Source organism: Hyperolius riggenbachi, chromosome 10 (genome assembly GCF_040937935.1).
Source record: "Hyperolius riggenbachi isolate aHypRig1 chromosome 10, aHypRig1.pri, whole genome shotgun sequence".
Classification (NCBI taxonomy): Eukaryota; Metazoa; Chordata; class Amphibia; order Anura; family Hyperoliidae; genus Hyperolius; species Hyperolius riggenbachi.
In genome coordinates this window covers 32,170,292-32,184,743 of record NC_090655.1, presented here as the reverse complement: position 1 = coordinate 32,184,743, position 14,452 = coordinate 32,170,292, and the positions used below count along the sequence as shown (strand labels likewise).

General features: G+C 47.6%; 1 protein-coding gene across 1 annotated transcript in view; it reads right to left on the bottom strand.

Moving 5' to 3' along the window:
- Positions 1–14,452, bottom strand: part of PDZD8 (PDZ domain containing 8) — a 97,439-nt gene that overhangs the window by 78,660 nt on the left and 4,327 nt on the right. The window contains exon 2 of the mRNA XM_068255324.1: positions 11,321–11,446. Within this exon, the coding sequence (XP_068111425.1) occupies positions 11,321–11,446 (126 nt within the window). The remainder of the gene's footprint in view (positions 1–11,320; positions 11,447–14,452) is intronic.

Genomic DNA, 14,452 nt, shown 5'->3' with positions numbered 1-14,452 from the left:
TATTGCATTTCTGATCATCGCTTTCCTTGTTTGGCCTGTGAGTTTAGGTGGACGGCCTTGTCTTGGTAGGTGTACAGCTGTGCCATACTCCTTCCATTTCTGAATGATCGCTTGAACAGTGCTCCGTGGGATGTTCAAGGCTTTGGAAATCTTTTTGTAGCTTAAACCTGCTTTAAATTTCTTAATAACTTTATCCCTGACCTGTCTGGTGTGTTCTTTGGACTTCATGGTGTTGTTGCTTCCAATATTCTCTTAGACGACCTCTGAGGCCGTCACAGAGCAGCTGTATTTGTACTGACATTAGATTACACACAGGTGCACTATTTAGTCATTAGCACTCATCAGGCAATATCTATGGGCAACTGACTGCACTCAGACCAAAGGGGGCAGAATAATTATGCACACCCCACTTTGCAGTTATTTATTTATTTGTGAAAAATGTTTGGAATCATGTATGATTTTCGTTCCACTTCTCATGAGTACATCACTTTGTATTGGTCTTTCATGTGGAATTCCAACAAAATTGATTCATGTTTGTAGCAGTAATATGACAAAATGTGGAAAACCTCAAGGGGGTCGAATACTTTTGCAAGCCACTGTAGTTATATTACCGCCAGTTCTGTAGAAATCAGTGCTGGACTCACAGAAGCAGAGATGGTTACCTATGACTGACCGCAGCAGAAGCCAATAGAAACAGCCTCTGTTTCCTGCAAGTCCCCATGATGCATTTTGATAGGACCCGCAGGCTTCTCTGGCAAGTCTAGCTTTTCTACTCCCAGGCAGCTAGCAGAGAGATCAGGGAACAAAAGAGGCTTCCCCTTCTACCTTCAGCAGTTTAACCTCTTAAGTTCCTGTTCGAAGATGCAGAGGAGCTAGTAGAGAAATCACCTAAGCAGGGTATGTGTAAAGTCTCCTGCAAGTTCATCTAAGCTGTGGCAATTGAATAAAATGTTAAAACATTGGACAAATTCAAAGCGAGCAGAGGCAGTATACCAAACAAAACAAAATATATACATCTACAGGGATGTCAGCAGGCCATTTAAGGTGGCCACTAACGATCCAATTTCTAGCGAAAAATCGTTTGAGCGATCAGAAATTCTCACCAGAAGTGAAATTGTTCACTACACCATTAACTAACCAATCTTTGCTTCCTAACTATCACAACCAACAAGTAAATCCAAATTTTGATTCGACGAAAATCCAATCGAACGATGAGCATTGATAGTGCTCATCAATGGAGATTATTTACAACCAATCCGATCAGAATTTCTGATCGTTTGAACGATTTTTCGCTAGAAATTGGATTGTTAGTGCGCACCTCTAGTATTGTACTGCTCTGCACGAAGAACAGCATGTAACAACAGACAACTCCACACTTCTGCTGTTAGAGACAATGGGCTTCAGTAAATTACCAAACTTCTACCACACCTGTGAAAATATTGATGAATTAGCTAGCACATTAAAATCTAAAATACTGAATGCGGTATTTCCCAGACTTATTTTTTTTTTAATCCAACAGCCTTTGATGAATTGACGACAGCGTGTCCAAAATAAAGGTTTGATTAAATGAAACGTCTGCTACTTTCTGGTTGACCCTCATATAATTTATATACACACACACACACACACACACACACACACACACACACACCTTTGCTACATATAAATGTGTGTACTTATTTGAACAGTATAATTCTGTGCTTTTTCTCTTCTTTCTGTGCTGGCTTTTTCTTTGTGCACTGTATGTATTGTGGCATACTGTATATTTGCAACACTGTGCATGGTACATTTTATCCAATGCCATATTCCAGACTTGTATAGTAGTTTCTATTTCCTTTTTACTGGCTCATGATGCCCTTTGTCCTGAGGTGGGTGGGGCCTATCACTGCACAGACATCCTTATCTATACATATTCTGTGATGGCTTATCTGTAATCTGTGTGCACACCTGGCCTTGAGCTTTCATTCTCAGGGCTTGTACACACCTGTGACGGATATCGCCCGTGGGATACCAGGACCTGATCTCAACGCTGGGCTGCAACAAACACGCGTCATCTGTGTTGCTGACAACAAACTGTGTTGCTATGCGTGGGGGAGGGGGGGCATGGGGGCGATGAGCATGCATGCGTGACATGATGTGGTGGGCGGGGAGCAGAGTGAAGAATGGGATCGGTGTTGCTGGGGTTCAGTAGATCCATCCAGTGGATCGCTCACAGGTTAGGGGATGGGGCTGTCGTACACACACCTGATTGTCTGCTGAGGCGGTCATTAGAGTCAGGTGTGTGTACAAGGCTTCAGTTGCAGACATACCAGATCACCCCTTATGTACTATATTTTGTCCTTTTTCTACCCAGTTCAATTTCACTTGGTAGCGCGCCCAGGCTATGCATATGCATAGGTAGGATTTAGTTAGTGTTAGGTCCCCTCCCATGGAGGAAAGACTTCTTCGACAGTGGGAGGGACAAGTACTTAACAAGTTGCATGCAAGCTGTTATAGGAAACTAACATCCTCCAAGTGGTAGACAGGTCATGTGTATGCTCAGTGTGTATTTTATCCCATAAGTGGGGCTTGCACTCTTTTGCAGGTAAGCACTCATCTGTTTTTAAGTAGCGTTGTTCATTTCTTTGCTACCCAGTTCAATAATTTCCTCAAAAGAGAACTGTAGTGAGAGGTATAAGGAGGCTGCTATATTCATTTCCTTTTAAGCGATACCAGTTGCCTGGCTAACCTGCAGATCCTCTGCCTCCAATACTTTTAGCCCTAGATCCTAAACAAGCATGCAGCAGATCAGGTGTTTATGACATTTTTGTCAGATCTGACAAGATTAGCTGCATGCATGTTTCTGGTGTGATTCACACTACTGCAGGCAAATAACCCAGCAGATCTGCCAGGCAACTGGTATTGCTTAAAAGGAAATAAATATGGCAGCCTCCATATACCTCACTACAGTTCTCCTTTAAAGGAGAACTGTAGCGAAAGGTATATGGAGCCTGCCATATTTATTTCCTTTTAAGCAATACCAGTTGCCTGGCAGCCCTGCTGAGCTATCTGCCTGCAGTATTGACCGAATCACACCAGAAACAAGCATGCAGCTAATCTTGTCAGATCTGACAAAAATGTCATAAACACCTGATCTGCTGCATGCTTGTTCAGGGTCTATGGTTAAAGGTATTAGAGGCAGAGGATCAGCAGGACAGCCAGGCAACTGGTATTGCTTAAAAGGAAATAAATATGGCAGCATCCATATACCTCTCACTACAGTTCTCCTTTAAAGCAAACCTGTAACATTTTAAAGCAAAAAAGTTAGATACTTATATCCTCCAGAGTTAAGGTGCCCATACACTCGTCAGATTGGCAGCAGATAGATAAGAAATGCATCTGATGATCTATCTGATGGGTTTTTATAACATTTTTTACCAGGATAGAATTCCAATAGATTTCAGTTTGAAATCTATTGAAATTCGATCGGATGGCAATTTTTTGCCATCAGATTTCCATTAAGGCCAATGCAAAATGATAAGCAATCTCATCAGATCGACCTAAATTTTCCACCCTGCCAGTTCGATGGAAAGCCATCGAAATCGGCCATCGATCGGTCGATTGGCCAACCGATTTGCGATCGATCGATCGATCGGTCGGCCAGAAAATCGGCTGAGTGTATGGGCCCCTTTACCCCACCAGGCCGATCCAGGGCTGGGACCACTAAAGCTCACAGGGGCACAGACCAGAACGGGCTCATACTACCGTGCAGGTGGGGGCCATTGACAGGGGCTTGTCCATGGTTTTTGCCAGGACCAATCGCTAGAACAGCCATTTGGGGCACTTTGTTTCCCTACAGATTAATCTTTAAAGCATACACGAACTCAGGATCACCAACACCATCTAAAGCGATCAGCAAGTTTCCCAAAGCAATTCCACACATACCACTTATTTGCACAACTCAGCCCATTTTCACAAGATAATGGTTTTGCATTTGTGGACTACTATAGCGAATGTCCCCATGACACAGAGACAATTGTCTGCTGCCGTTTTACGGCATTAGTAAAAAAAAAAAAATTAAAGAAGACCTCCAGCGTAAATTTAAGTTATTGTTCTATCGAATTACAAAAGCTGCAATTTCCTTTACTCAACCCCTTCGCCCATATTAGGTGAAGGCCCCCGCCCCATCATGCAATAACGCCATGGTATTGTTTTCAGGAGGCTGGGTTTCCTCCTCCACAGCCCAGCCTCCAGCTCTGTGGCCAGAGCATAATCATACAACATTTGTCCGACATTCCTCTACCTCATTCCGCATTGCAAACAGAACTGCACCATTGATTTTTCCACCGTCGGGAGATGTCCCAGTGTTGGGGGTTTCTGCCCCAGCATAAATGGTACACCGCATGCATGTCAATCCAGCCTCTGGGGGAGGAATCAGACAGATGCACCCTTACCCTAGTCACATCCTCCAGGAAGTGAGGAATCCGCTCAGCTGTGTGGAGTGCTGGCCAGCACTGACTTCTCCCAGACAGGGGAGCAGCTGTTGAATGATACTAATGGCTGCTTGTCAGCTATTGATCAAGGGACAAAATGATCTGCAGCCGAAGAAAGAGGACAATACCGCTTTACATGAGGCAGAGCTAAGATCTAATAACCTATTACAAATCTGTCTGATGAATAAATCCTTGGTGTATTTGCCTTCTTAAAACAGAAGAAAACTTGCAATAATTCAGCTGCAAGCGATAATTTGTGATTACCCACAATGCACCACTACTGAACAGGCAAATGATCTCTTTTCGTCCCTGTAAGCCAGGCTTGCATCCAGAACCACTAGTGTATAGCAAGCCTATAGCTTTAATTTTACACAGCCACATCAACCCCACATGTAGACAGCCTGTTTTGGACTTTTGGTCCTCATCAGTACATGGCAGAGATTGATATGGCTGTATGGGATAGGGCTTGGATCAGAAATTAAAGCTATAGGCTTGCTATACACCAGCGGTTCTGGATGTTTGTCTGGCTTACAGGGGCGAAAAGAGATAATTTGCATATTCAGTAGTGGTGCATTGTGGGTAACCACAAATTATCGCTTATAGCTGAATTATTGCAAGTTTCATTCTGTTTTAAGAAGGTAAATTACACCAAGCATTGCTTGTTATTAGGAGGGCTTTTCGGTCTCTTTTATCCCCCTATACATACCTAGTGGTTTGGGTCATCCCCAGCTGCCTGGTTACTCTGTTATGAATACATCCTGAAACTTAGCAGCACAGATAACTGTACGAGTGTCCTCAGTCCTGACTGCGGTCCCGTCTTCTGTAACCTCTGGATCCCAGGAGCATATTTCCAGACTCACACTTATTGGGCAGCACGGTGGCGCAGTGGTTAGCACTCTCGCCTAGCAGCGCTGGGTCCCCGGTTGGAATCCCAGCCAGGGCCCTATATGCACAGAGTTTGCATGTTCTTCCCGTGTCTGCATGAGTTTCCTCCGGGCACTCCAGTTTCCGTCCACATCCCAAAAACATACATATAAAGTTAAATGGCTGCCTTCTAAATTGGCCTGAGACTGCAATACATACACTACACGATACATACATAGACACATGACTACGGTAGGGATTAGATTGTAAACTCAAGACAATATACTCTGAGTCCGTACAGCGCTGCGAAAAGTGTCAGCACTATACAAATACTAAGTAATAATAATCTCACTTAAAGAGAATCTGAAGCCAGATTAAAAATGGCTTTTTACCTTATATACATGTGAGGCATGTTTGCCCCAGCTAAACCGCCGCCATCCCGCGGCATAACGAAGGGTCTTTACCCTTTAAATCCCCTCTGTAGTGCCCGTGGATCGCTTCCGTGAGAGGCAGAGCTATGAGTCGCTGCCCTGCCTCTCAGCGCGTCTGTCAGCCCAGATTGCTGCCTCTCCCCGCCACTCTCGGTCTTCCTTCGCTGAGAGGGGCGGGGGAGAGGCAGAGATCCGCTGATGACAGACGCCTGTGAGGCAGAGCTGCAGCTCATAGCCCGGCCTCACACGGAAGAGTAGAGGGCAGCAAAATCCACGACCAAGAAAGTCGTGGATTTTCCAGGGGGGATTTGGGGGGTAATGATCCCTTGTTATGCCGCGGGATGGCGGCGTTTTAGCAGGGGCAAACGTGCCTCTGCTGAATATAAGCTAACAAGCCATTTTTAATCTGGCTTCAGATTCTCTTTAAAGACTTTTGCAGTTTATGCTCCTTTTGAATTGCCTGATGAAGTGGGAGATGCCCACAAAACGCGTTGCACTTGCACTTTCTGGAGTATACAAATAAATCTTGAATTTACACAACATTCGTAGTGTGTCCGCTTAGAGGAGGTAAGCCCACCACGGCCTCCTCTCGTTTTAAAAAAATTTAGACTACTTTATCTGGTGCCTCTGTCTGCTTATATAGTTCCTGAGTCCACCCTTGGTGGAGGGGTGTTGCCTCTTACTTCCTATCTACAGAGAGAGACCTCTTAATCCTGAGTGGGGAGGGGTCTAATCTCACCACCTGCTGAAATAGTGGTCACCTAGTCCTAGACTGTAACCCACGTTTGTGAGTATAAATACATACATACTTGCCATATCCATTTACCAGTACGTACTACACTATATTGGGCTCTCTGTGTCTTAATTTTGTTGTTGGGCGGAGTTTGCGCAGTAGTGTGTGTGGCCTGGCACAACCCCCTCGAGCATTTACAAGGGAATGATGGAGAACGGGGGGAGGGAGGGGAGCAGTGGGCATGAAAGCTGCTGCCCATACATGCCTGTTCCACCCATTTGTACAAAAGACTTCACCTTGTGTATCCTTTACTCTTCTTACTCAGGTTTCTTTTCAATTCACTCATGAATACATTATCTGCTTGGAGCTTAGTACTCGGCTAATAAATGCAGTAGCTGATGACTGTAATTAATCCAATTCCAAGCAGCATAAATTTGCATAAAATGAATACATTTGAATCAACTCAAAATTATTAGCATCTCCCTGACTATCTCTACCAAGGTGTTGGTTCACCAATTAGCAGCTCCAAGCTCTGATAAGCCTGTGCAGAGCTGGGGCAGAATCTTGCTACTTCTGATTGAACAGGCTTGAAAATATTTTAGGAAATTTTAGCTATCGTTACACCTATCCCTGGCTACCTATGCTGCTAACCACCTACTACTTGGCTACTACCGCTGGCTACCTATGCTGCGACCACCTATACCTGGCTACCTATGCTGCGGCCACCTACTACTGCCTACACCTATCCCTGGCTACCTATGCTGCTAACCACCTACTACTTGGCTACTACCGCTGGCTACCTATGCTGCGACCACCTACTACTTGGCTACTACCGCTGGCTACCTATGCTGCGACCACCTACTACTTGGCTACTACCGCTGGCTACCTATGCTGCGACCACCTACTACTTGGCTACTACCGCTGGCTACCTATGCTGCGACCACCTACTATTTGGCTACTATCCCTGGCTACCTATGCTGCGGCCACCTATACCTGGCTACCTATGCTGCGGCCACCTATTACTGCCTACACCTATCCCTGGCTACCTATGCTGCGGCCACCTACTACTGCCTACACCTATCCCTGGCTACCTATGCTGCTAACCACCTACTACTTGGCTACTACCGCTGGCTACCTATGCTGCGGCCACCTACTACTTGGCTACTATCCCTGGCTACCTATGCTGCGGCCACCTATACCTGGCTACCTATGCTGCGGCCACCTATTACTGCCTACACCTATCCCTGGCTACCTATGCTGCGGCCACCTACTACTGGCTACACCTATCCCTGGCTACCTATGCTGCGGCCACCTACTACTGGCTACACCTATCCCTGGCTACCTATGCTGCGGCCACCTACTACTGGCTACACCTATCCCTGGCTACCTATGCTGCGGCCACCTATTACTGCCTACACCTATCCCTGGCTACCTATGCTGCGGCCACCTATTACTGCCTACACCTATCCCTGGCTACCTATGCTGCGGCCACCTACTACTGGCTACACCTATCCCTGGCTACCTATGCTGCGGCCACCTACTACTGGCTACACCTATCCCTGGCTACCTATGCTGCGGCCACCTATTACTGCCTACACCTATCCCTGGCTACCTATGCTGCGGCCACCTATTACTGCCTACACCTATCCCTGGCTACCTATGCTGCCGCCACCTACTACTGGCTACACCTATCCCTAGCTACCTATGCTGCAGCCACCTACTACTGGCTACACCTGCCCCTGGCTACCTATGCTGCCGCCACCTACTACTGCCTACACCTATCCCTGGCTACCTATGCTGCGGCCACCTACTACTGGCTACACCTATCCCTGGCTACCTATGCTGCGGCCACCTATTACTGCCTACACCTATCCCTGGCTACCTATGCTGCGGCCACCTACTACTGGCTACACCTATCCCTGGCTACCTATGCTGCGGCCACCTACTACTGGCTACACCTATCCCTGGCTACCTATGCTGCGGCCACCTACTACTGGCTACACCTATCCCTGGCTACCTATGCTGCGGCCACCTATTACTGCCTACACCTATCCCTGGCTACCTATGCTGCCGCCACCTACTACTGGCTACACCTATCCCTAGCTACCTATGCTGCAGCCACCTACTACTGGCTACACCTGCCCCTGGCTACCTATGCTGCCGCCACCTACTACTGGCTACACCTATCCCTGGCTACCTATGCTGCGGCCACCTACTACTGGCTACACCTATCCCTGGCTACCTATGCTGCGGCCACCTATTACTGCCTACACCTATCCCTGGCTACCTATGCTGCGGCCACCTACTACTGGCTACACCTATCCCTGGCTACCTATGCTGCGGCCACCTACTACTGGCTACACCTATCCCTGGCTACCTATGCTGCGGCCACCTATTACTGCCTACACCTATCCCTGGCTACCTATGCTGCGGCCACCTATTACTGCCTACACCTATCCCTGGCTACCTATGCTGCCGCCACCTACTACTGGCTACACCTATCCCTAGCTACCTATGCTGCAGCCACCTACTACTGGCTACACCTGCCCCTGGCTACCTATGCTGCCGCCACCTACTACTGCCTACACCTATCCCTGGCTACCTATGCTGCGGCCACCTACTACTGGCTACACCTATCCCTGGCTACCTATGCTGCGGCCACCTATTACTGCCTACACCTATCCCTGGCTACCTATGCTGCGGCCACCTACTACTGGCTACACCTATCCCTGGCTACCTATGCTGCGGCCACCTACTACTGGCTACACCTATCCCTGGCTACCTATGCTGCGGCCACCTACTACTGGCTACACCTATCCCTGGCTACCTATGCTGCGGCCACCTATTACTGCCTACACCTATCCCTGGCTACCTATGCTGCCGCCACCTACTACTGGCTACACCTATCCCTAGCTACCTATGCTGCAGCCACCTACTACTGGCTACACCTGCCCCTGGCTACCTATGCTGCCGCCACCTACTACTGGCTACACCTATCCCTGGCTACTTATGCTGCGGCCACCTACTACTGCCTACACCTATCCCTGGCTACCTATGCTGTGGCCACCTATTACTGCCTACACCTATCCCTGGCTACCTATGCTGCGGCCATTTATTACTGCCTACACCCATCCCTGGCTACCTATGCTGCGGCCACCTATTACTGCCTACACCTATACCTGGCTACCTATGCTGCGGCCACCTATTACTGCCTACACCTATACCTGGCTACCTATGCTGCGGCCACCTATTACTGCCCACACCTATCCCTAGCTACCTATGCTGCAGCCACTTATTACTGCCTACACCTATCCGTGGCTACCTATGCTGCAGCCACCTACTACTGGCTACACCGATCCCTGGCTACCTATGCTGCGGCCACTTATTACTGCCTACACCTATCCCTGGCTACCTATGCTACGGCCACCTATTACTGCCTACACCTATCCCTGGCTACCTATGCTGCGGCCACCTACTACTGGCTACACCTATCCCTGGCTACCTATGCTGCGGCCACCTATTACTGCCTACACCTATCCCTGGCTACCTATGCTGCAGCCACTTATTACTGCCTACACCTATCCGTGGCTACCTATGCTGCGGCCACCTACTACTGGCTACACCGATCCCTGGCTACCTATGCTGCGGCCACTTATTACTGCCTACACCTATCCCTGGCTACCTATGCTACGGCCACCTATTACTGCCTACACCTATCCCTGGCTACCTATGCTGCGGCCACCTACTACTGGCTACACCTATCCCTGGCTACCTATGCTGCAGGCACCTATTACTGCCTACACCTATCCCTAGCTACCTATGCTGCAGCCACTTATTACTGCCTACACCTATCCGTGGCTACCTATGCTGCGGCCACCTACTACTGGCTACACCGATCCCTGGCTACCTATGCTGCGGCCACTTATTACTGCCTACACCTATCCCTGGCTACCTATGCTACGGCCACCTATTACTGCCTACACCTATCCCTGGCTACCTATGCTGCGGCCACCTACTACTGGCTACACCTATCCCTGGCTACCTATGCTGCGGCCACCTATTACTGCCTACACCTATCCCTAGCTACCTATGCTGCAGCCACTTATTACTGCCTACACCTATCCGTGGCTACCTATGCTGCGGCCACCTACTACTGGCTACACCGATCCCTGGCTACCTATGCTGCGGCCACTTATTACTGCCTACACCTATCCCTGGCTACCTATGCTACGGCCACCTATTACTGCCTACACCTATCCCTGGCTACCTATGCTGCGGCCACCTACTACTGGCTACACCTATCCCTGGCTACCTATGCTGCGGCCACCTATTACTGCCTACACCTATCCCTGGCTACCTATGCTGCGGCCACCTATTACTGCCTACACCTATCCCTGGCTACCGATGCTGCCGCCACCTACTACTGCCTACACCTATCCCTGGCTACCTATGCTGCGGCCACCTACTACTGCCTACACCTATCCCTGGCTACCTATGCTGCGGCCACCTACTACTGGCTACACCTATCCCTGGCTATCTATGCTGCAGCCACCTACTACTGGCTACACCTATCCCTGGCTACCTATGCTGCGGCCACCTATTACTGCCTACACCTATCCCTGGCTACCTATGCTGCGGCCACCTATTACTGGCTACCTATGCTGCGGCCAACTACTACTGGGGTGGGGGGCACATTATTTAATGTAAGGGGGGGCTGGGTCCAAATAATTGTAATAATACCGTGGTATTTTTTTTTTTGACGATTATCATACCGTGGAATTTCATACAGGTGAAACCCTATACACATTGGTAGCACTCACCTACTACACTCCATCAGTGTGACTTTGAGCCGCCCCTCAGCTAGTCCCAGGTCCTGTAATGTCAGTGTACGCTCCTCCTGCTCCTCAGCCGGCACTTGCACCTGATACGGGAAGAACGGTTTGTATCTGCAGAAACAGGCAGAGAAATCTTATATAAATAAACTGCAGAGATATGAATTCGGGGTGATCATGTCCTCATTTTCCATGTTTTACTTGCAGGCCTTTGCTCAACTTTATTTCCTTGAGTTTTCTTTAAAGATAATCTGTAACGTCAAAATGTCCCCTGGGGGGTACTCACCTCGGTTGGGGGGAAACCTCAGGATCCTAATGTGGTTTCCAACGCCGTCCTCCGTCCCTCAGGGGTCTCGCTGCAGCCCTCCGTTTAGCGGTGACGTCAATATTTACCTTCCCGGCTCCTGCGCAGGCGCTCTGACGGCTGTCGGCTCCGAAGTAGGCGGAAATACCCGATCGCTGTCGGGTCTGCTCTACTGCGCAGGCGCAAGTCTCCGGCGCCTGCGCAGTAGAGCAGACCCGACTGAGATCGGGTATTTCCGTCTAGTTCCGAGCCGAAAGCAGCCACAGCGCCCCCGCTGGAGCCTGCAAAGGTAAATATTGAATGGACAGTCAGGTCTATCGACGGCTGTTCGGAGGGCTGCAGCGAGTCCCCCGTGGGACAGAGGATGGCGTAGGAAGCCTCATTAGGAACCCGAGGTGACTACCCCCCAGGGGATATTTTTGATGTTACAGTGTCTCTTTAAAGGAGAGGTTTTCTCATCTTAGCTAGAAAATCAGTTTTCAGCATTTTGTAGCAAGTATTAAAGAGGGCACTTAGACCCAGCAGGAAACTTCATAGGGAAACTCCGCTAACTGCTAGGTTTCAGATAGGCTGTAGTAAACTTTGCCCACACTATTCAGCCAATCACAACACTTCAAGCTATAGAGGGTGCTGTGATTGAAGAACTGTTCCCTATGAGATTTCTTGCTGGGTCCCCTGAACTAGACTATCGACTTAAAAAGTAGGCAAGAAAAGTAATATGTAAATTTGGAACAACTTTATTTAAATACTTTTGCTTGCTGGAAATAAAAATATACCTATATGATAAAGGGTGAATTACATTTTTTATACAGATTGTAATAATTAACAAGGGCAAATGGAATAGTGGTAGTGACAGGGGAATATGTGAAAGAGAAAGACCTAGAAAAGTAAAAATTAGTGGGATAAGAAAGGAGGTGTAATATGTAGGACAGAGGCAGCAATAGGGGTGGTATGTGGTGCAGATATGGGGTAGTAGTACTAGTAGTTGGCTGATGGGCTCTGCCTCTGACACAGGAGACCAGGGTTCGAATCTCGGCTCTGCCTGTTCAGTAAGCCAGCACTAATTCAGTAGGAGACCTTTGGCAAGTCTCCCTTACACTGCTACTGCCAATAGAGCGCGCCCTAGTGGCTGCTGCTCTGCTCTGACGCTTTGAGTCCGCAAGGAGAAAAGCGCAATATAAATGTTATTTGTCTTGTCTTTGTCTAGTATCTGTGGTATAGGAATGATAGCAGTAAAAGGTATGTGGCATAGTAAAAGCAGAAGGAATATGTGAGATAGAAACATTAATAAGCTAGTAGTAATAAAGGATAGAGAGAATAGTTGGTCTGCTACGCAAGTGATACCAGTAGTATGTGGGATAGAGAAAGCGGTATGTATGATATGTGCAAGGATATGAGTAGTAGCATGCTGTGCAATGGCAGTAGTCAGTGGGACAGAGGCAGTGGTAAGGATATGATACATAGAAATCATGGTTGTTATATGTCGGAGACTGGTGATAGTATGTGACAGACACAATAACATGGGTTGTAGTTTGCAGGATAGAGATGGTAGTAGTACTATGTTGAATAGAGGCAGTAGTATGATAGATAGAGATTGTGGTTGTTGAATGTAGTAGTGATAATACATATAACAGACACAGTGACATGGGTTGTAGTTTGTTAGATATAGTGGTACAGTGTTCTCCCCAGGCTCTTTTAGGTGGGTGCTCCACCCGGCTAGTTTTGGTGAGCATCCAGCTGTCATCGGCGCACCTCCTCCTATGCTGTAAGCAGACTTGTGCAGAGAAGTGCTGGCCCTGTATTCTCATCTCGCCCCACCCGGCTACTTTTTCATGCCACCCAGCTACAAAAAATCTCTGGGGAGAACACTGTGGTAGTAATATGTTGGATAGCGGCAGTAATATGATGGATAGAAATTGTGGTTGTTGTATGTAGGAAAGTGGTTCTATTATGTACGACAGACAGTGACATGGGTTGTAGCTTGCTAGATAGAGATAGTGGTACTAATATGTTGGATAGCGGCAGTAATATGGGCAGTAGTATGATGGATACAGATTGTGGTTGTTGTATGTTGGAAAGTGGTTCTAGTATGTATGACAGACAGAGACATGGGTTGTAGTTTGCTAGATAGTGATAGTGGTACTAATATGTTGGATAGCGGCAGTAATATGATGGATACAGATTGTGGTTGTTGTATGTAGGAGAGTGGTTCTAGTATGTATGACAGACACAATGACATGGGTTGTAGCTTGCAAGATATAGTGGTAGTAATATGTTGGATAGCGGCAGTGATATGGGCAGTAGTATGTATAATAGAGACAGTGATATGGATAGTAGCATGCTGGATTTAAACCGTTGTAGGAGTACATGGGACAGAGAGGAAGTTTGGGTTGTTTGTGGGATTGTGGCAGTGTGTGGAAACATGTTAATAATATGGATAATAAAATGTGGAGCACTAGTCTACATTAGGGGACCCAGCAGGGTGTGAGTGGGTCGATGGCACACTCTTGAGCTTTTAGGTGCCCAATAGGTTCTAGTAAACTATTTGGTCAGTCATATCGCTTCGAGCTGGGTCCCTAAAACTAGACTAGTGCCAAATGTGGGATGGTGGCATCGATAGTTGCAGTAGTATTAAATAAATAAAATAAATCGTATGTAATATAGTGGCAGTTATAGAGGTAGCAGTGTGTGAGATAATGGCAATTATAGTGGTAGTAGTACATAGGATAGTGGCATGTAATATAGTGGCAGTGATAGAGGTAGCAGTGTGTGAGATAGTGGCAATTATAGTGGTAATAGTATATAGGATAGTGGCA